This window comes from Bactrocera latifrons, unplaced genomic scaffold (assembly GCF_001853355.1).
Source record: "Bactrocera latifrons isolate USDA-ARS-PBARC rearing strain unplaced genomic scaffold, ASM185335v1 scaffold_88, whole genome shotgun sequence".
Classification (NCBI taxonomy): Eukaryota; Metazoa; Arthropoda; class Insecta; order Diptera; family Tephritidae; genus Bactrocera; species Bactrocera latifrons.
In genome coordinates, this window is record NW_017537578.1 from 244970 (window position 1) to 268994 (window position 24025).

The window sequence follows — 24025 nt, forward strand, 5'->3', positions numbered from 1 at the left end:
TGTGACCGCATATCCCTTTCCGGCAGCTAAGCACTGCCATAATCGTCGTTTAGAAAGAAATTTCTTGATGAGAACATCACGTACTTACAAAGAGAAAGTGCTCACATAGAAAACTCACTGGTTTTTACAAGCAATCACTCCCTTTGGCTGATTTGTGAGTAAATATTGACAACATTGAAGTTTTGTTGACATTTGCAATGTAAATACGTATGCATGTACTCAGGTGCGTAAACTTAACCTAGTCGCACGTCGGTGCTCAAGTGTTAAACGGAAGCGCTTGTCACTGCAGCTATAATTACAATAACGGTTCTTGTAATGTTGTTTAATGAAGTACAAACTAAATTTATGTAAATTCTCGACAACGATGCATGTTAAGTGTGTAATCTCTGGGATTTTCTTCTTGGTAGCTCTTGAGAAATATTTGGTTTTGCATTTCCCATAAATTGAATATTGTGCATGAATGAAACTGTCGTTAATAAAATGAAAGCACCAAAACTTTCGAACCAAACATTATCACTTTGTATGATAAATATATAATTTCGACATTAAGAATCCAAGTTTAAAGCTTTTTAAGGCCTCTCATTCCAACCATATCCTACAAACTAACATAAAACATAAGCATATCTCTAAATCAATGTTTATAAATCACACTTACGTAATTAGCTCGGAAAATATATAATATACAGAAAGGGTAGGCATTCACTTGCTCACTGGCGTTCTGTTTGGTCCAAGGCGGATTCTGCATAATTTATAAACCAAATAGAAAGCGCGACAGAAGTAGCAGTAGACCTATGTATATATACATTCCTACCATACATATAAACGATTCTGCTTGATATCAGCGAGCCATTTGTTCGTTTGCTCATTCGTAAAACATTTCTGCCTACGTCATTGACTGCTTTAGCGGTTTCTATTGGCAATTCAGCGCTGCCTTCTATGAGCTTTTGTTAAGTCGCTGTGTGAATGTGTGTCATTGTAGACTCCAGCGTGATCGCTGCAAAGTGATAAGAACATTTCGTTGGTTTGTGATAAATTTCATTCGGTCACGATGCCATTTTATATTTCGCTATTGCGCGGTTACTTCTTGAACCAAAAATAAATAAAATATAAGCGCTCTTTCCCGGCTCTGCTGATCGCATGCATTACTTACTATTTGCTGTTTTTTTTTATTTATCCCCCAAATTTTTTCTTTGAGATTTGGTGCATCTGCCTTGTGATTCACAGCCTTTTCCTCTCTTCGTTGCATTTGTCTATATTTGGCATTTTTTTTTGTTTTTTGTCGATTTAATCTGCTTGCGCTTTTCACCTACTCCTTTTGACTTATGGCTTTTGCAGTTCAAAGCGTTAAAGTGTGCAATAGGTCAATGTGGCTGCTTAAGTTGGTTGAACGAAATAAATTGGTTAAATAGCAAGTAAGCGCAGAGGGAAGTGGAAAGGTATGAGTCACCAGAGAACTGTGGAAGAACGGCAACAGTTAACAAAACAAACCAAAAGTACCGCAAATTATAATTTACTAAATATTGTACTACTTCTTGTACCATAATATTTCCATTGCAGGGTACAACCGGATATTTAAATTTCTTGCTGCACGAATTTTATAAAAAAAATTTGTGAAAGGAGAATCGAAACTTATGATATATGTCATCACAACAGTTGCCGTCAATATGTATTTAACTGTCGAGATTTAATGATGATGTAACTTTTAAGAAAATTTAAGACTTGTGACAGCTGTGCAAGATTTTTAAATCTTATGTGGTATAAAAAGGTATTAATAATAAAAAAAAATTACACTCTAAGACCTGAGTCTAAGCGGATAGATTTCTATAGATTTTAGACTTAACATAAAAAGTCTAATAAATGTTGTGTTGTTGAAACCACATGTTGCCAAGATCACGAGCTTCAATTTCAGACATCGAATAGTCGGTTATCATGGCGAAATAATGGTCGCAATTGACGATTACGTGCCCAAAGGCATAATTTTTGAAGTAAGATGGACCACAACCGTTTTTTTTTTTTTTTTGTTTTTCAAGATGAAATTGATTCTTCATTCTCTTCGGGTTGCTTTTTGTCCGAAATGCAAAAAAAAAAAATTTAGGTGCACCCTGGGAAAGATAAAAAAAAACAATAATTTTTTCCGAATACTCTGTCAAAGGATTTTATACCATCAAAAATATTGTTTTACTTACTTAAAAAAAATATTATTTAAAAAGCATTTTTGGCAAAAGAAAAAATATTAAAAATTAATTGATTAATATGCGTATTTTTTCTTGAACATATCCCTTCAAATGTAGGCTTATTGAATTAATATAAAATATTTTTAATGCAATAACACTACTGAAAAATATCGCACAATGCATTACAGATTTAAATGTATACACTTATATACATATATAAGTCGACCAAGTATAACCAAGTGCCCCGCCGCATGTCATCGCTGCTTCTAACGTCAAATCATCACTGAACATATTCGTCAACACGAAATCCACTCACTCAGCAAGTCGAGCACCATTTCACCAGCTCATTGAGCAGAACGCTTATAAGCATGTTTATATGTACAAGTGGCTTCATTGATTGTGTTTTGTTTTCAATTCCCAGCAGATTTATTGCACTAGATAACGGTACTTATGGATGGAAACTGCAACATTTACCGCAATTGACCACATTTGTTAACTTGTCTGACAGCATGCATGCTAACAGCAAACCCCACAAAAACTAAAAAATAAAATAAAATAAAAAAAAAACATAAAAAGTAGAAAAAAAAATATATATATTATATATTTATTTATATATGTATATGTGCAACAAAATGAACAAAAGAGTCGCGGTGAAAACGCACAGCGCCACCGAAGTGACGCCTCAGGCTTAGACATAGCCGACCAGCAATACTCCGGCCGCACTGCTTCGGCCTGCTGGCTTAGCCGGTCGTCGCAAACGCCTGATCGATTGTACAACCGAACTGGTAGTGCCGCTACCGACGCGCCACCTTAAACGCTGAGTGTGGTTTAACCTGATTTCCGCGGAGTTTTCGCCAATTTTGCATAAATTATGCGCGAAATTTTTTTCATTATTCCATTTCCATTATATTTGTTGTTGCATGCGCGAGCAAGTGAAGCAAAGAAAAGACGAGGGAATGCAGAAATAGACTCGAATGGTTTTGTAAAGTGGCAGACTTACAAAGGCGCTTCGTTGCTCCCCTTCATTATTTTTCCTATTATCCGTTTTGTTTTGTTGCTTGTACAGACACTCCTGCATTTAGTGGCAGCAACATTTTTATCCGCTTAAGCCTGCCATGTAAACCATAGCTGTTTCTCGTTTTTGTCTAAACAATTTGAGTTAGATCTTTTTCTGTGTTTGCTCCTACCTCTCTTGTGGCTTCTGAAGCTCTTTCTAACTCGTTCACTGTCGCCACAACTCAATTCCCTGCTGGATTTAGTTCGGCAATTATTTTAGTTTCAGTCAATTTAAATTGGCATTTCAGGCAGCGGAGCAACTTTTGCCGTTGCGGTTTGCCGCCAGCGCCACTGCGGCGGTTCATTATTCACTGCCGCAGTTATTGTTGTTATTTGCGATGTGCCCACTAGTTTTTAGGCTTCGACACATTCTTGTGCCTTTTGCAGTTGCCAGTAATTGCCATTTGAGCAAATGTTGAAGATGCTTATCGTCTGCAAGGTTGGTTCCAGCCAACCAACTAACTAAGCCTTGGCTCCAACAAGTGGATTTTATAATTAGCGGCGAATTTTACATGCGAAAATGCCGGTAATTGATTGGCTTTTTAGCTTAATGTGCAAATTTGCTGATATTGGTTCTTTAGTGGTTAATTAAAAATAAACTTGGATCTAAGTTATTAGTAAAGTCTCAATTGAAATTGAAAATTAAATTAACATTAAAATTAAAATTAAACTTAAACTTGAAATTAAAATTAATATTAAAATTAAAATTACAACTAAAATTACAACTAAAATGAAAACTTTAATTAAAATTAAAATTAAAATTAAAATTAAAATTAAAATTAAAATTAAAATTAAACTTAAACTTAAAATTGAAATTAAAATTAAAATGAGTGTTAAAATTAAACTTGAACTTAAAATTAATATTTAAGTAAAAATTAAAATTACAATTAAAATTTAATTTAATTTAAACTGAAATTAAACTGAAAATAAAATTGAAACTAGAATAGAATAGAATGGTGAATATGATACAGTTCTACAGAATTGCAAAATAATTGCTCGCTGCAACACTTACAATCGTGCAAATTGCTGAAAGTGTGTAGAATTGCTATGCTCTACCGATTTTTTTATTTTTTCACACTTTCACATTCATTATACTCAGAAGCTATTTATAACAACAACATACAGATTTACGGTTCAATTTCACACAAAGATAGACATTTGTGAGGCACAATGACATACATACAGATATACATATGTAAGTACTCATATCACACACGATGGGCATATAACATAACAATTAACAAGTACGTTCGTATGTATGTATAGTATATGTGACTGCTCCATTTGCGTTTCATTGTATGTTCGTTTGATCAGTTCGCATGACAGCCGCTGGCGTTGACACACATTATTTCCGCTCGTCTAACTTTGCCAACTGATTTGATTTAAAAGGCGAATTACCTTTTCCAACACTCTGTATCTCTTGCTTTCTGCGATTTGGCAGTGCGTCCATAATCGAAAACGGTGTGACCGTTTTGCTTACCATTTAACTTAATTTTAATGAAAACGCATGCGATCATTGCAATTACCTCCCTGTCACGTTAATGAAAATTTCGTTTTTATTTTTAGCTTGTGAATCAAAAGCTTATTCGAGAACACACGTTATAAATATTCAACATTTTTTATTATCAAAATTACTTTTAATGAAACGTGATAACCAAAAAAAATGTTTATAAAGAAAATTTTTAAACACGAAATTATATCTTTAATAAATGAAGTTATTGTAGTTCATGATATAGATACCTAAATATATACGGTATGCTTAAAATATATTTCAAATCTAATTGCCAAAATAAAAAATTTATCAAAAATTGTTTGATCTGCATACTCGAAATAGTACATTGAAATATACTGACTTGCGTAAAAAAATTGCACTTTAAAAAGTATCCCGTAAGTTGACATTATAGTCGTTTTATTTGTAAAACTGGTATATTTATTTATATATTTCTTTTAAAAGACCGCTAATTAACGTTAAACCCAAATCTATCATATTCCCAAAATCCCTATAGTAATGATTTCGAATCAACAAGTGCAACCGGGTCGGATTGCACCGACTAGCAAAATTCGAATGTTACAAATCGATTAAAATGAAACTTCAACACAATAGAAGATGAAATATCTCGAGTGATTCTATAATCGATTCAGCAAATTTCATGTTTTTGGAGGATTTAGCATGTCTACAGGAAGGCCTTGAATAATTTTTGCATAAGAACAGATCACACCATTACAGATCGTAATGCTACTTAGGCCACGGATATTTTTGCTACTTTGCTACTCTTACTCGCAATAAAAGTATTTTATATAAAACAAATTTCCAAAAAATGTTCCAAACGACAACATATAAGTTGAAGAAAGACATTCGGTTTTACTTTTATATATGCCTGAGCATTGCCATAGATTCAGTATATTTTTCCGAATTTTGAGCGAAATTTGAATAAAAATGTCTCTTTTGTATTTATCAAAAATGCTTATTTAAACACAATTTACAAAAATGTGAGTTTTTTCAGACTTGCAAGTGAATATTGCCCCATAAGAAAAATATATTTATGGAAACTATTATTTTTAGCATACGAATGTTACTTCATACATGTAAACGAGCATAAAAACTTAGTACCTTTCTGGCAGAAACATCAAATATATCACCATAAGTGCTACTTAACTCACTGAATGGCATTCCACCAAAAGCCCCAGGCAACATTAGAAAGCCACTGTAGAATTCAGTGAGCAATAACTTTTCTCTGGCTCTATGCAAACATGAAAAAACATATGCATACAAGAAGAACTTGCAACTTTACCGCCAACCAAAACAACAAATAACAAGAAAAATAAAAACGCAGAAGCTTAGACTAAAGCGACTCTTTATAATACAAGAACATACTTACGTACTTACTTATTCACACACACATTTTTACACATAAAGATATATCAAATATACACTGGGTGGGTATTTTATATATCTACCCAGCCAACGGCAATAAGTTGGCGCATTCATTAAGAAAAATTACTGCCATTGCGAGTGCCGCACACTTATGTTGCAAGCAAATGTCACTGGATGTGGCAGGTCGACAAGCACTGGTGAGGTGCTGGCCGAAGCCATCCAACAACAAAACTATGCTAAGTGGCAGCCACTATTGTTGGCCAACAGCAATAACAACCGCAAACAGAACAACAAAAATAACCGTTAGGCACATTTTGACAGCTGCTGCACCTGCGCAGCGTGACAAGATTGACGCGTTGGCAACCGCAAAAACCACAATAACTACAAAAGAAAAACAACACCAACCAAAAGAACAACAACACATTGAGCTAATGCAAATAGCATTAGTGGTATGGAAGTGAGCACAGCCGTGCTGTTGCATGCGAATATTGAGTTAAATTAATGTGCAACATTTGCTGCCGCGTGACAACGCCATTGCCCAAGGAGTGCTGGGTGGAAGAAGCTCTGCATGCATATTGGCGCATCTGCTTAAAGGAAAATGTCGAAACCCTATTAAAATATGATAAACTGAAATTTTTTGTTTTAGCTTCAGCACGATGCAACTGTTGGCCGTGTAGTTGCCACACTCATTTCGGCTTTTGACATGAACTCGCCGAAAAGTAGGTAAGCAGCGCCATAGCGACGCATCACATGAACCAGAGTGCAGTGGGAACACACCAATGGAGAACGAAGTAGTGGCAGACAGTGAATTTGAACTTTAACCTGTCGCATTTTATTTTTGTTGTTGGGTCTTTTTGTCTAATGCATCTAAAGTATTTTTTGTTTTTTTTAGGATAACACTTAAATGTCAAATTTCACGGAATTAACGACACATTAACGACAATACCGAATACCCACTGGGGGCAGTGTTTTTATTTTCAGCTAAACCTTTTCTATTATTTTGTGAATTCTTATTTTGCTATTATTTATTTATGCAGCAAAACGAGCTGACACGAACGTATAAACCAACATAGCAATAAGTAGGTGACGCCACCAAAAGCCGCTTTGTTGCAGAGATGCGCCTTTGCCACAAAATTTTTTGTTCCATGAGCATTTGTTAACTTGTCTGCTTGTCTATCGGAACACTGAAGCGTCGCAAATGCAAGTTTACTATTAATTAACCGTTTGGCAACTTCTGCACAAACGAGCGGGCAGCAAATGCGGCGCCAGCCAACAATAAAATTGAAAAGTGCAAAGTTAAATAATTTTTAATGAACTATATGAAATATTGTGCATCGAGTTTGTCGCTTGAGTCTTTTGTTTGCCGGATTTTGAGCTTTTTTATATTATATTTTAGTGTTTTTTCTCATTTTTGTTGAACAACTTGGCTTCGTGGCAGGTCACATTGGCCTTCAACTGCAGCCATTCCGCTGTTTATCACAAGCCAAGCGGCAAAACAACTTTCAATTGTGGCATGTACGTGAATAACTGCCAATAAACACACATATTTCACGCTGGTGTGCCTGTATGTGTTCATAATCGCTTAGGTACAAGTGCACAATAGTTAGTAAATTAAATTGTTAACTGCTTCAACATCGAAAATTCGCTGACAATGCTGTCACTGACATTCGCAAATGAACCACAAATGATATTTCTGGTAATACTCACAGTTATGTAGTTAACGTATATGCCACACTGTTGTTGTATGCAGCAATTACATGGTGCGAAGACCTGCATGATTCGATGCCTCATTATATTTCTGGTAATGCGTGAAATTGAAAATTCAATTATAATTTTTATGTTAGTTATTTGATTAGCCACTTTCAAGTAATCTTTTAAGCCTTAAGACACTTGTTTCGCACATTCGTTGCTTCATTGCTTGTGTTTTACTTTTCGAAATATTTTTCAATAATTCTGTGTTAAATATTCACATTAAGCGAAAGTTCTCTGATGCGGTACAAATCGATAAATTTCCACATGGATTACTAGCGAAAATGGTTATTACGAAAATAGTAGATAATAATAACTAGATGTTAGCTAAAGGCCGCAACAAGTTATTGTTATGAAAGCCTAAGTTTTATATGCAAAATTTTTAGTATTTCTATATAAAATATAAGCCAAATAGATCACAGGAACTATAAAATATTTTAGTACCATCAAATTAATTTCACTTCACAGAATCCAGTAGTAGTTCTGTTTAGGACTGTTCGGCTGATCGCAAAACGTATCTACCATCTACCAAAAGCAGCGCAAACAAAGCCAAAAGTTCATGCCCTTCATAAAATCAATTAGTTTACTTAAAATCATTACAAGCTATATCTACTTAGACAATTGGGGGAGAAAGTATAAATCAGTCATAAATCTGCATTCAGGGTGCAGTCGACCGCAGATGGCAGAGCATACATCTATTATATAACCAGATCATGCATTGCCTTATTTGCTCTCAGTCCATGCTTCGACTTCTAACTTAGTGGACCACAAAGCTGTTTTCGAGAATTTCGGTTTTTTAGAATAGATTTTTATTCAATCATTTCGGTAAGTGCGTAATGACTCATGGGAAGTGTTTTCATTAAATGAATACCACAGAAGGCTTGCAAAGGCTGATAGCTGCAAAAATCTTTGAAAGTTGCGAAGCAAACCGCAAATCTGTAGCAACCAGTTATGATCATTGCTAAATGGCAACACTTGTAAGTCACTTTGTGTTTTGAGAAAAAATTAGTAGGGTGCTTTATTTAACGAAAATATTTAAATATATTTTTAATAAATGAAGGAGGGCAGTGTTTTAAGTACGTACAGTTATCTTAAATTAACTTAATGTTTTGACAGCAAAATGTTATGAATCTGAAGTATTTTACATATATTAAATTAAGTTGAGCTAAATAGAGTTATATTAAGTTAAGTTTACATGAGCTATATTAGGTTACGTTAAGTTAAGTTAAGTAAAGTTGAGTTAAGTTAAGTTAAGTTAAATTAAGTTAAGTTAAGTTAAGTTATGTAATTTTATGTTATGTTATGTTATGTTATATTAGGTTATGTTATGTTGTATTATGTTTTGTTAAGTGAAGTAATGCCAATTATGCGAAGTTAATTTAGGTAAAATTAAGTTAAATTAAGTTAAATTAAGTTAAATTAAATTAAGTTAAGTAATGCCAAGTCAAATTAAGTTAATTATATTAAGCAATTCTGCTTTATTCATTACGTTTTTTTCTTAATTAGGCCTTTTCAAGTTGAGCTTAGGTAGGTTCAGTTAATTCAAGTTAAGTTATGTTAAGTTAAATTAGGCTAAGTTAAGTTAGTAAAGTCAAGCAAGTTATGTTAAGTTATGCGATATTCTTTTTTTTGTGCATTTCTGAAAATAGTTCTCTTAATGAGGCCTTTCTTTAACAAATACAAAGAGTTATTCGCAAAGTATAGCCTACTTTCGGGCGCTTTAAGTTGAATAACCCAATTTATATCATTCATAGTCTTATTCTTTAACATTCACACGATTAAAATTCAGCTCAAGTCAGCATGCTTCCTTTGAATTACTAAACGTCGCCCGCTCTCGTTAAATTGCACTCTATAAGAAAACCCGTCCATATAAACAATAATACTATAAGTATATACTTAATTGCATCATTGGCTGCATAATTGCTAATTAATTCAATGACACTAAATTACAGTGGAGCCAATTAAAAAAACAGGTGTTGGTGAACTAAAACATGAAGACGAGTTTTCCATCTTTCATTGGTGTGTAGTACACCCATGTACATATGTATGTATTTAATTAAATGCGGCGAATTCATAACACAATTTTCCACACATCGGCGAGACAAATATTTAGGTCGCTGGGTCTTCATTAGCCATACGAATATAATGTCCGTTATTTTGCGAAAGTAGTTCAACAACTTAGGTTCACACAATTAACAATTTCCAGAACAAATAGAAACAGGTGTGTGGATGTGTGTATGCGCATATGTAAATAATTGTATCGCATGTACATATCTTCCAGAGATGGCAACAATTTCAATTTCTCCTCTGCAACAAAGCTACGCCTGCGAAAAGTAAAGAGAAATGCTGCTTACATGTGTATGTGTGTGTATGTGTGTCTCAATGTGCTGCTGTGCATATGCAGAGTAGATAGCGGCTTTTGGAAAATAGCAAACCAATTTTGTGCAAGCTGAAGTAATACGATCTAGCTTGTAGTTGAATCGTCAATGCCAACAACATTATTGAGTGACGCCGGCTAAGGAGGTGCCAGCTTGCCTGCCTGCAACAACACTGAGCAACCAGCTACAATTTGAATTGTGAAAAATTATGACAGCAACAACTACACTAAGCTCGTGCACAACCAGCAGAACATTGCGCTGCTCGCCTGGAGTGGCAGAGCGCGACTAAGCTCATGCCAATCCGCCATGCGAGCGCATGAAGCTGTAGCACGACGCTGGGTGGAGTTTGCATTGCCACACACAATTTATTCTTCATTTCGTTATTGCTGTTTGCTGTTTATTCGCATTTTTTCCGCTTGCAATTTTCTTCATCCAAACTACTTTTTATTGTTGTTATTACACGTCGGTTGCACTATTTACTGGTCATCGCGGTGTTGTTGCAAGATGCTGGCTGTCTGGCTAGCTGCTAGTGGTTCTCGGCTGATTATGACCCGTTATATTATGATTGCATTCTTGATGCCACAATGCTTCAGCCGCCAACGCCCGCATGGCAACTCGTTTGCTCTATTCAAAGTTCAGTTCAGTTCAGTTGTATTGTTGTTGCTGTAAAACTCAGTTGAGTTGTTCTCGTTAAGGTTCAATTACAAGGAATGCGCCCGCTGTGGCTTAAAAGCCTTCGTTTGCTATTTTTGCTTTTCCTGTTGTTGTTGTTTGTATAGCTTTTTTTTCTGTTTTGAAAAAATGTTGCAACAGAAGTGCTGCGCTTCTCTATTGTTGTTGCCAATATCGGTGTAGACTTCTTTGTTGTTATTAGGTGTACTAGTCTTGTTGTTGTTTGTGTTATTGCTGCCGCTCTAATGACCACTCAAGATGCTTAACCTTATTATTTTGATGCTAACAATGAGTTCTTTGGACACCGTTTCCGGGTGGTGTTGCAAGTAGCTGCTATATACTTTGTTTTGTAGTGCCTTTAGTGGTGCAAAAAGCATTTCGCTGATAATATGGGGTGTTACGGTTTGTTGCAGTAATGCTTCATTATTATTGCTTACCTCTATATTAACCAACAAGCGGTGTGAAGCGATTGCAGCGCGTTTTCGTCGCAGTTAAGAATTATGGAAATCGTTAGAAAAATATATTCTCTAAGTTTAGTAGGTTGAATCAGAAAATTGACTTTTGAAATTATTAGTACATATTATACTATATGAATATGTAAGGGATATGTTGGACTATTTTTTTTTTCAAGTAATCGGCTTTTCTAAACCCAAGAAATGTAAAAATGTTTTTTTTTTTTTGTTCGAAATGTTAAAGCTAAGTTAAGTTAAGTTACATAAGTTAAGTTAAGTTAAGTGAAGATAACTTAAGTCAAGTTAAGTTAAGCTGAAGTTATATAACACACACACATAGTACAAAAAACAACGGCAGCATCGAAAGAAAAACTGACCGACAGGCTGGCTTAGCTTGAGCTTGAAATAAATTCTTCAAACTCACAGTGTGGGCTGTCAAACTTCAAACACGAACACCGAAAAACAATAACCACAAAGCGGTTACTTGATGAGCTGTCGTGTGTTGAAAGCATAAGAGGCGCAGAATACTCGAAAGAATGGAGAAGGCAGAAAAAGAATGTCAAGCGGCACTTGTTGCCTGCCACCTAAATAACCAACTTACTACAACATTTGAAATATTTAAACACAAATGCAACAAGTCTTTATATATAACATTGCCTAGTAGCAACAGTTGGTTGCACATTTTTATACTAAATAACTGTACTACTTGCTACAAAGTTCAACTTCAACACCTCGCTAAAAGTTTCGTAGTCGAAAGCTGTATGTGGCGTCCTCATAGCTGAAGTACAAAAACAGTTTAAGGTGCTAAAATTGTTTGCAAGTTGCGAAGCACAAATGTATATACTTGTACTGGATAGAGAAGATTCGCCATCAACTTATTCTTTGCTTCAGCGCAACACGAATTTCTTTTCCCAATTCATTTCATTTTTCATATTCTTTTTTCATGTCCAATAATAGCTTGTTTCGCACACGCACACAATTGCAACATGTTGCAACTCATAAAAACACACAATCTTTATTGCATCTTATTTGTACCCCTCCAATGTTAAATCATTTCTAACAAACCACAGCATTTAATTACAAGCCTCTATCTTGAAACTGTAGAACTTAACATAAAAACAAAGAACAAGAACAAAAACTTACATACAAACCATCTTCTTTGCCTTTTGGCTTTGCTTGCGTTAAGCTGCTGCAACGGGAAGCCAACCGCAAGTCTGTGTTACGTGCAACTTTTCATAAATCAACGGTGAACAGCAGAAGTGGCACAACAGTTAAGAAATGGGATGCGAGATTGTGTAAACCAAATTTATTAAATAATAAGGTGGCATAGTAGGTAGATAACACTTATGGATGAGGAGACTTCGCTTGGGAAATCTTTTAAAATAATTGATAGATGCATAAAATTTGGGGTCACCATGGCCTAGATAAAACGAATATTGATATTCTTAGATTCTTGAAAAAATTAGCAAAATGAAAAGTGTGAAAGAAATTTCAAATAATACAAAATTAAAATATTTGAATTTGACGAAAAGTTATTTGTGGGTTTTGAAATTAAAATGTCAAGAAAAATACGATTTTCTAAATATTCAATAACTATTCATCAAGGATTTTGAGAGTAACGAATCGAACAAACTATACCAGCTACTTAAAAAGTCTGGCAGCACATGATCAATCATGCATTTCCTATAAAATCTATGAAACGAGATCTTTTCTTTTTCAAGTAGTTAGAAGCGAGATTTGAATTATTCTTAATGATACTAAGAAAAAAATAGATAAATGTTAAACGGAGGACCTTCACCTTAGGAGATCATGCTTAGAGAGAGATTTTCTTAGAGATTTTAAAACCCTATTTTTCAGAGTACCAAGCGATTGTGTTCTTAATATTCTAGAACTCAGGTACCTTTAAATAAAAAAAAAAACTAATTTCATCATCCTGTGCTGTTTGCGAAAAAAAACCTTCAATCCATTTCTAACTGCTCTGAAACTAAAAGCCTATTAGACGAAGAATATTCTTACTAGACACTACTCCAAAAAGTTCCCAACAAATATATCAGCTAACCCCTAGCCTATTTAATACTTTCTAAACATTTTGCGCGAACAATTAAAAAATCTGCAATTCTAAGATTTTAATCTAAGTGCAACTTTATCTCGCGCTGCCTCGTTTTCGCTAAACGTGTTGCATGCCGCTTGCCACACATCGCCAGCACCGATGGTGAATGTCGCCGCAACAGCAGCAGCCGCAACTCTCCGCTCGTTCTCCACACTCTATGCTCAATTTAGTTCACTGTGGTGTTTTCCGTACATTTTCTGATATTCTTGCTGTCGCAACCCAGACTTTCAAACGCTTTCTTTCACATTCTTTATTCTGCTGCTACTGCTGATGATGACAGGCTGACAGGCCGTACATGCAAGATGCAACGGCGTGCACGGCTGCACGAGTGAGTGTCGATTGGTCAGGTGTAGCAGACAGCAGTCAAGCCATCGGCACCACAACAACAACATCATCTCATACAACGAGACAGTGGCAAAGCAGGAGTCAGTGAAGTCGTTGGAGACCGTTATGTGCGCTTTGGCACTGTTATGTTGCACAGGCGATTCGCTGCCAAAAGGAAGCAGACCAAAAATCAGACGATAGAAAGACGTAACAGTTAGTGAAACAGTGGCAATTATTGCCATTTGCTGGCTGCTTTTTAGCGCTCGGTGGCTCTGATGTCGGCCAAAACAGGATGCCGCAATTGCTGTGTCTCGCGCCCTTCATTTTTGTGCCACTTTGGCTGCACATGCTCGTTTGCTTTTTTGTTCACTTTTCTTTGGTTTTTGTATGTGGTAGCATTGGCTGCCGCACGCTGCCACAGTTCATACAACATCCGCCACTCGTTTTGTTTTTTTATCTTTCGTTGCCTTAAATTGTTGTTAATGTTGTTTGTGTTATTATTGCTTCTTTTAAGCTCCTCAATCTCCTAGCTCTTCCCCCTTATTCTGCTCTAACATTTCAGCTGTTTGCGCTTGATTTTGCAGCAGATACCGTAATTGCCATGGTAAATCCTCGCTGCAGCAACATTGTATTTGTGGCAACTTCGGTAGGCTGCTTGCTTTGCTTTGCGAGTAACTGCAGTTGATTGCCGATGTAATGCTTTTTCTTCGTGATTTATGTCGACACACTCGTAAAATAAGGAACTGATGAGGGTCTTCATTTATACATGTGGTTGCATGTGTGCACTCCAGTAAAATAAACTCAAAATATGTTCAATTTTTTTTATGTTACTACTTCTTAACTGATCCAAAAGTGACTTGTACCAAATGTATTCGTTTGTAAATAGTTTAAAAGTAACTATTGCTTAAATTATACACCAAAAACAATCGTTCATATGCACGTGGAATAAGTTTGAATATGTTAAGTTTGTTTTCTATGTAACTAGTAGCTAACTGTTCCAAATATTACTAGTACCGAAAATAATTCGTGTATGCCTAGTTTGTAACTAGTTCTAAAATAACTATTTCTTCATTTGGACTTCAATTAATTTGTGACTTTTACGTTTTATTTATCGCACACGGATTCACTTCTCGCCTAAGTAAATTAAGTTGAAATTGTTGCCTACATCTGGGCCGCTTTTATTTTTATTTCTAAGAGTCACTGATATGTGGCTCTATTGCTAAAATCTATTGCAAACTTTTAAACAAAAAATTAAAAATGTGAAAAGCAACGAACTTTTGGTTGTGTGTAGTTTTGTGTGAACTCTTAATAAATAGTACAAAAACCCTTAATTGTCAGAAATTTTTAACTTTCTTAAACTCCGCGCTGCTTTTCCCCACTTTTGCCACAAGCCACCAGCCACACTTTGAAGCCTTTCTAGACCAACACACACTCCGGGATACTTTCATATAGATTATTAAATTTAAACCAGTAACATTTTTATTGTTTTCTTGCTCTTGTTTTTGTCAAAACATTGTAGAAGACGCTGCTTATGCACCGCAGTCGCATTTATGCACCCAAAATGGGTTGCCACTCTTGACCATATTCGGTGTGGCATATCATTGAATACAAATAACTTTTTGCAGTAGGTAGCAGCATGCAACAGCAAAAACAATAACACGTTGCAAATAACAACAAAACAGCAACATTGGCATTGCAATGCGCGCTGAGTGGCATTAACGATTAGCGATGCAACCCTGCCGCCGCTTTGAACGGCTTTAACAGCGCAAAAAAATGCCTTTGAATTCACCGTTTCATGGATGAAGTTGCATAAATGCAAATGCAAGGCAGCTGACAATAACGAACTGGAAAATAAGAAGAAGGAGGGAAGTAAAGTGTAGATTAAGAAGAAAATAAAATTAAGAAAAAATAAATAAATAAAAAACAAAAATGAAATTGAAAAAAAAACAAAAAAATATATTAAAAAAGTATTTAAAAAATCAACCAGAAAAATCTGAAAAAAACATTAAATCACAAAAATTTTTTAAAATCTTAAATAGACAACCTGCAAAATTTAAAATCTTAATTAATAAGTGCTCAAATACAGTGTGTTCAAACATATTTCTTTTGAAAAATACAATAAAAAACACGCGCACTTATTTTGCGTTGAAAAACAATTTGAAATGAATGAAGTCAATAGAAATGTTTCGCGGTTAATGAGAATCATAAGAACGCCAGTCGACAACCAATTTTATTTTAATTTTTATTTTTTTATTTTTTTTTTTTTTGTTTTAAAATATTTGTTTCTATTATTTTACTTTGTATGCGTTTACATATGTACATATACCAAAAAATTATTTAGATACGCAACCGGTTAGCATAACCTAAAAGTTAGTCGTTGCTGGCCGTGCATAGTGTGTGTTATGGTTTATTTCAGACCGTTTTTCGCCGTTGACAGGGTTTATAATTTACGTAGTTGCCGTAAATAATTCGTGCAACATGTTCTTAATTGTTTGTAAAGTAGTTTACAACATTAAGCAGTTAACTATATATGAACTCCAAAGAACCCAAAAGACACAACTCAAACAAAAAGAATACAAAAAAAATTTCTCAAGCACTAACCAGTTTTGCATATGCGAGCTAGAATTGCAATAAATGGAAACTTACTTTATTGATTTGTACTTGAAAATTCACTCAACTTGCAACCGCACTTAACAGGCGAATGGCGAATGTTGTCCTTGAAAGTGCATGAAAATATTCCACAAAATACACATGAAAACGATAAAAGATATTTTTTCAATATTCTTTGCATGTTTTCTAGGGCAAGAATTTTCAAGGCGTGAACTTGCTTACAAAATAAACAGGTTGATATATAAGCGATTTTATTATTTCATCAACAAATTGTTTAAGAATTAACACTTAATCGTTCAACATATTTATTCATAATATTTAGACTAGCATTGTTAAAAACGTTTCCAAATCTGTGATATAAAAAAAGAATAACAATAAATTGAGACCAGAAATATTTTGCTAATAGCTTAACTCTTTAATCTTTATCTCACTCTTTTCCACTTTTCGATGGAAATGAAGTTTATGCTAAACAGTTTCAATTTAACAAGTTATATTTCGGACTGTAACATGAGCTTTAAGATCAACCAATCTGTAACAAAAATACTACAAATGATTCTAATATCGCACAAAAGATAATTTTTTCACTCTTTTTGTAACTCAAAAATAATTATTTCCCAATATTTTCGAAAATTAGTTCAATTTGAATTTAACAACAACAACAACTATATATCCTCTTCCTACTTCCCCCACACATTATTTCGTCGAAAAAGTGTAAAAGAAATATGCAACTAATTTCTTTTACACTTTTTCGCTTCGCATATATCTTTTGCAGTTCTTGTCATTTATACTATTTAATTTAATATCTTTTTTACGAAAATATTTATTTATAACTCTTTTTTTTTATTTTATTTTGCATTTTAGCCACACAATGTCAGCGCCGCACACTTTGAGTCGATGTGCAGCAGCAAGCACAGCGCGCTCATTATTGTTCTTGCTGTTGCTTAGTTGTCAACGTATTGCGGGTATTTTGGGCAAATCACAGATGTGCGAAGTTGAAACGGGACAAACGAACATTATATTGGATATAGAAGAGAGTCGTGGTGATTGTAAGTAGACAATTATGAATTTTTTTTGTTTTCATAAAAATAGAAGTTACATCAAAAATGAATTTATTTACACTTGCTATAAGTTGGTCCAGCACATGGTAACATAAGAAGCAAGTTGATATAGCACTTCCACCTTAGACGCCTCTCATTCTTATCGTTTACTGGTGCAAAGGATTTTATTGGGATAAAATTTACTAAATTTACATCCAGCGTCTTCAAAAGCTGCTCTAATGCTGCTCGGGTTATTATTGCCATAAATATAGATATAATCGTATGCTTATTCCAGTTTTCAGCATGTATATTTGCTCAACCTTTATTTATTTCTGCCGACCTGCAGCGTTAATTAAATTTACAAGCGAATTCTACCCACCGGCACCAAAACGGAACCCACAGTCTGTTGTGTTCGCACTGATGAGCCAACTCCCGTGGTAATATGATTAAATGACTGTCATTTTTCTTCATCACATTATGCGAAGAACAGCGCTTGCATTTCACAGCACAAATATCTATAAATCGTGTGCTTGTTTTATGGCGAGTTTTAATTTTTTCTTTTGTCGCTAAGACTCTAATAGTTATTTGCAAATACACGCCACATTTTTTGTAGAACTAACAAGCATCATTAATCAAAATGGCATAGAAATATACCAGCACACACCTGTGTGCGATAACACCACAGGTGGACAGCAGCCACCTTGCATCTTAGTTGCAGAAGCTCCGGATTTACTTAGTGGCAAGTTGTGGTCAAACAACACTTTTCATAATAGTAATAATCAAGTGTATAATCATAAAAGGTGTATAATTTTCCAGCCACGCGTTTAGAGTTTATCGCTTTTGTAATTGGAAAAAGTTGAGTATACGCCCTGGTGGACGCACCACAAAAAGGCTCGATACAAAAATTATCGCACAAAATCAACGCGGCTATTTTCAACCGGAGCAATTTCATGCAGCAATTGCACATATCGCTTATTTGTTATTTGCGATAATGTGCAACAATAAAAACAACAATACAGCAACAGCTACTTGTCGGTCCATTTCATAAGTTGTGTTGCACGAGTTGCTGAGCTGCACCAACCGCCTTACCACTACATTAGGCTCCAATAAATGAATCAGTTTCATTACTATTTCAACAAGTAAAAGAACAAAAAGTACAAAAACAACAAGGTGCAAGGCGAATGTATAAGAGCGGGGTAAAATATCGCAACATAAACGTTTATATACGCTGATGATGATGATGCGTTGCTAGTAGTTGGTTATACTCGTACTACAGCAGAGCACGAGTGCTGTACATATTAGGTTGCACGTGAGGCCATTTAAAGGCGTCTACCAATTCGATGCAATTGCATTTGCACACTCATCTACGTGGATTTTTTCTTGTGTTACTTGTCGCCTGCATATCGTGTTGCAAGCTGCCAAGTGTTGTATGTTGCAACTATGATTCGTATGTTGTAGATACGTGCATGCCACCGCTGCCACTATTATTAAAGTGTTCTTGCTGCTCGTTGTTGTGTTAAGGTTTGTTGCTTCGCTGCGGCGATTGTGTTGCGATAGCAAAAGCAGATCAATTTACTTTTATGCGCCTGTCATTTTACTGTGGCAGTTGAAGGCGAATAAAAATAAAACTCATTAAAAGTATCCAGCCACACAGCGCCTTTGTTGTTGTTGCTTTCATGTCCTACAGCTATTTAAGTATTCAAAGCTTTGTCTTTTTTAGGACTATAACACAGTGTATAATGCTCATATGTGAATTTTTGGCCTCGGAATTGTTTGACCTTAAATATAAGTTAGCTGACATGAACATGTACTATATGTTCGGGTTCAAAATTGCGAAAGATACTTATAGTAAGATATCAGCGAAACATCTCAATCGAAATCTCAAAATATAACTTCTCGATATCTACAAAATTAATCTTTATTGACATAATTTATTGTAGAAGAGGGTACAGTTACTATACTTTTAGCAGTTTTTTACTACATTCTTCAAAATTGTTTCCTCAATTAATTTTCAGTATGAAGATCTGCATTTAGGCGCTTTGTACTATAATGTCTGACAAAAAGTTAAAATTTCAGCATTGTCGAAAAATTTCTATAGACATAACTAAGCGGAAATACTTTCAGAATCAAAAACCAGCAAGACAGTTCTACGAAACAACAGCAATGCTGTTACTGTGATGCAATGAATAATCGAAATTATCGACAGCGTTATATTTAGTTTCCGCAAATGACCGAAACAAACAGTATTCAACTATTCTTAGTTCGTCTTAAGAGTTTTGATAATTTTTTTCTGTAATCATATTGCCTACATTTAGGCATGTTGTGTAAAAGTAAGCCTTTTTTAGTGAAGATGCAATCCAAGTGAAGTGCGAGGTTTATTTAAATATATTAATTATAAAGGTTTATTTCGCAATCTTAAGAAAAATATCGTGCTGTAAAGTATAAAGTCAAAGCATAAGCACAGATTAAATGGCTCAATCTAATTTACATTATGAATCAATAAAAACTTACAATTGCGCTTATTCTGAGAATATTATTTTCGACAAAGTTTAATTCTATTATTTCTCTTTCATTCTTTCTAATTACCAGAAAAATTAAAAGAAATATTTCTTGTCTACATTTTGAAGTGCTGTTGAATATTATTTAAAAATAATACTTAGCAAAGTTACGAACCTGTTATATAGTTATGAAGATTGAAGAACCTAGATAAAAAAGAAAAACAAAATGAATGCGCAAATTATTTATATAATACTAGATTTCGAAAATATTAAAAAAAAGGATGTGAGTGTGCAAATAAATTATATAATATTGTATTAATGGACATTTTAAAACTATCCACGCCTAAAAATAGGCTTTTTAAAACAAAGACTTTATTTGCCTTTTTACTATCATTTACTTCAATAGAAAATAAGCTAAAATAATTTAATATATTACAGTTTGTTTCATAAATAACAAAATCTTTGACGATCCTTAATCTTTCATCACGAGCTTAAAGAATTCACTCTTTCCTGTTAACATCCTATTCACATTCGATTCAACCCACTAAACCACAGTGCACAGGCGCTGCCTCGCCTGGTTCCTCTCCGTTTGCATACACTTTGTTATTGTTTTACTTGACCACCACACCAACTCTTGCGGTTTGCCGGCTTTGTTAACAAAGAAAAATCGTTTTTAAACAATACTTTGATTGTTATGCCATTGTTGAGTGCTGCAAGCAGATATCGAAAAAAGTAAAACTAACCACAACAGCAACAACTGCTGCTAGCTGGTTTGCAAAGTCATAGCAGACAGCAATCTGCTGCCAGCCCAACGCATCAGCGCGGAGATCTTCAAATTGATTACAAATATTAGTTGTGTGCACACACACGCATACACATATACAGTGTTGCATTTCGTTTTTGCAACGCCGATATTATTGCTATGTTGTTGGCTTCCTTTTAACCATTACAATTGAAAAATTGAAAAGCCATTGGCGATGAAATGAAAAATATTGGCGTGATTACAGTTAAATTAACAATTGCTTTTATAGGGTTTGCCAAAACACACACACAGTCACATATATGAATCAGCATCTATGCACATGTTGTTCCTATGCATATGGCTCTCGTGTCAGTGCCATGGTAATAGTTATTTGTTGCGAGCGAAAACGTTGTTGCGATAAAAGATAAACGCTGCGATTGCTATTTCTGGATACATGCAACCATTTATATAAATGTATGTATATACTACTTATATATTACTACTTTTCAATTTAGTTAGCTACGTGAAAATTGCTTTGGCATCTCTCTCGGCCATCTTTTGGCGCCCTGTTCCACTCACATTACCGCAAGCGCTTTTAAAGAAACGTGCCACAAACTGGGAGGTACTTACTTTTTCATTGTTTTCAGCGGGAAATCGATACCATTTTTCACTTTTTTGCTTATATTATAGCATTCGCTATTTACCTATCGTGCAACTGGCATTTTTACATTACTTTCGGAGATGTAAATATATCTGTTAACCAACCTTCGCCCCAAGATTCGAGCCATCCGTAAAGAAGGCTCTTTGCCCCCCACAACTACCTCTTCGGAGTCGCTTGAGTTCGGCTTAGCGACTCCATGATCTAAGTAATCCGGTATGAAGTCAAAGTGGGTGAGGATGTCCGCATGTTTAGGTACGTGTTCTTTTAAGAATCCAGATTCTTTCAGTCGATAGCCACTTTCCCAGCCATGCACATTCCGGTGATGTCTACGGATACTTTGTTCAAAACGGCGTTAAGTGTCATGGTTAAAGTCGACCGTACTGTACCCTACATGCTAATGAGCGTCGCCCTTTGAAGGTTCTCGAGTTTCCTTGCAATGTGGTCTTTCCTAGAGCTCTTCACCACATAAAGACTTCACAAATATTAATGGGCTTGACTACAGTGGCATAGAGTCAAAGAAGCGCTTTCGGCGAGAGACCCCACCTTTTGCCAATGGCTCTTCTACAGCAGTAAAAGGCAATTGATGCCTTTTTTGCTCCTTCTTCGATATTCTTCAATTGTTTCCTTACATACTAGTCCATCACTATCCAAAGCTTTTAATGAGAAGGAGGAGAGACTGATGGGCTTAAAGAATTTTAGATTAAATATATCATTATTTGATTTTTTTATGCAGTCTTGCATCTAGCTTTCAAAAATTTTAAAGTAGATGGTAAATCTGCTCCACTCCATTGGAAAGACCAGGTAGAGAAGGATCTGGCATCGATTGGAATCTCGAATTGGCACCACCTTGCGAAAAGATGAAACGACTGGTGAGCTGTTGCTAACTCGGCTATAACCGCGTAAGTGGTTTCTACGCTATTAAAAAAGAAGAAGAATATAGTAAAACATAAAAACCAGTAGCCAGTTTTGTGTTTCACATATTTGCAAATACAATCAAGCCCTACATCCATACAGTATTCGTTTTAATTCCTTTTCCTTCGACACTAATAAACTTTTTACTACACTCTTACGAGTATATAACACAAGTAAGTATCTACGAACTTACCACAAATGTTCATGTAATAAATACGTCGAACGCATTTCTTCGTTTCGCTGTTCGTTTATGCGCTGACATTGTCATTTGGTGGGCCAATAAATATGCGTTGCTTGTCGGCGGCAACAGTGTCCTGGTCGCACACACGTGGCAGACTACTGAACATGAAAGCAAACTCAATGCGTTGAAGTTGCAACGAATGTGGCGCATTAAATTACACATTGTGCGCCAACGAGTCGAATGGTTTTGCCAGCGCAGAAATTATGGTAGCGTGCCTCGCATTGCAACCAGACGCAGTTATCGCCACGTACACAAATATCGGGTGATTTTTTAAGAGCTTGATAACTTTTTTAAAAAAAAAAACGCATAAAATTTGCAAAATCTCATCGGTTCTTTATTTGAAACGTTAGATTGGTTCATGACATTTACTTTTTGAAGATAATTTCATTTAAATGTTGACCGCGGCTGCGTCTTAGGTGGTCCATTCGGAAAGTCCAATTTTGGGCAACTTTTTCGAGCATTTCGGCCGGAATAGCCCGAATTTCTTCGGAAATGTTGTCTTCCAAAGCTGGAATAGTTGCTGGCTTATTTCTGTAGACTTTAGACTTGACGTAGCCCCACAAAAAATAGTCTAAAGGCGTTAAATCGCATGATCTTGGTGGCCAACTTACGGGTCCATTTCTTGAGATGAATTGTTCTCCGAAGTTTTCCCTCAAAATGGCCATAGAATCGCGAGCTGTGTGGCATGTAGCGCCATCTTGTTGAAACCACATGTCAACCAAGTTCAGTTCTTCCATTTTTGGCAACAAAAAGTTTGTTAGCATCGAACGATAGCGATCGCCATTCACCGTAACGTTGCGTCCAACGGCATCTTTGAAAAAATACGGTCCAATGATTCCACCAGCGTATAAACCACACCAAACAGTGCATTTTTCGGGATGCATGGGCAGTTCTTGAACGGCTTCTGGTTGCTCTTCACCCCAAATGCGGCAATTTTGCTTATTTACGTAGCCATTCAACCAGAAATGAGCCTCATCGCTGAACAAAATTTGTCGATAAAACACATTTCGAACCAAACACTGATTTTGGTAATAAAATTCAATGATTTGCAAGCGTTGCTCGTTAGTAAGTCTATTCATGATGAAATGTCAAAGCATACTGAGCATCTTTCTCTTTGACACCATGTCTGATATCCCACGTGATCTGTCAAATACTAATGCATGAAAATCCTAACCTCAAAAAAATCACCCGATATATAGCAAGAAATAGCGAAATGCATAAATAAGGCATTCCAAAGCGCCAAGGGTATGACAAGAACTTATAAAATACAAAATCGTCCGCTGTTGCAAATAATTGTAATGAGAATGTTACCAAGTTGCAAGTTGTCAGGGTGTTCTAAGTTGTGAATATTTGGTAGCTAGTTGCGTGGTGGAGATATTGGAGATATTGGATTTTTCTTGTGCACTTTCTAGTTTCGTTCGTACTGAAAGCATTTAATGTAAGTACAATTAAATTTGATAGGTAGTGCTCTGTGCATAGCTGAGGTAAGAGTCGATATTATTGTTGCTTGTGAGCTTTGATTAGAGTTTTTGAG

At 35.4% G+C, this 24025-nt stretch overlaps 1 protein-coding gene across 5 annotated transcripts in view; it reads left to right on the forward strand.

Moving 5' to 3' along the window:
* LOC108977377 (protocadherin-15) overlaps positions 1 to 24025 on the forward strand; it is a 121893-nt gene that overhangs the window by 44444 nt on the left and 53424 nt on the right. For all 5 annotated transcript variants that reach the window (XM_018947031.1, XM_018947029.1, XM_018947030.1 and 2 more), the window contains exon 4: positions 17262 to 17446. In XM_018947031.1, the coding sequence (XP_018802576.1) occupies positions 17269 to 17446 (178 nt within the window). In that variant the 5' untranslated portion in view covers positions 17262 to 17268. The remainder of the gene's footprint in view (positions 1 to 17261; positions 17447 to 24025) is intronic.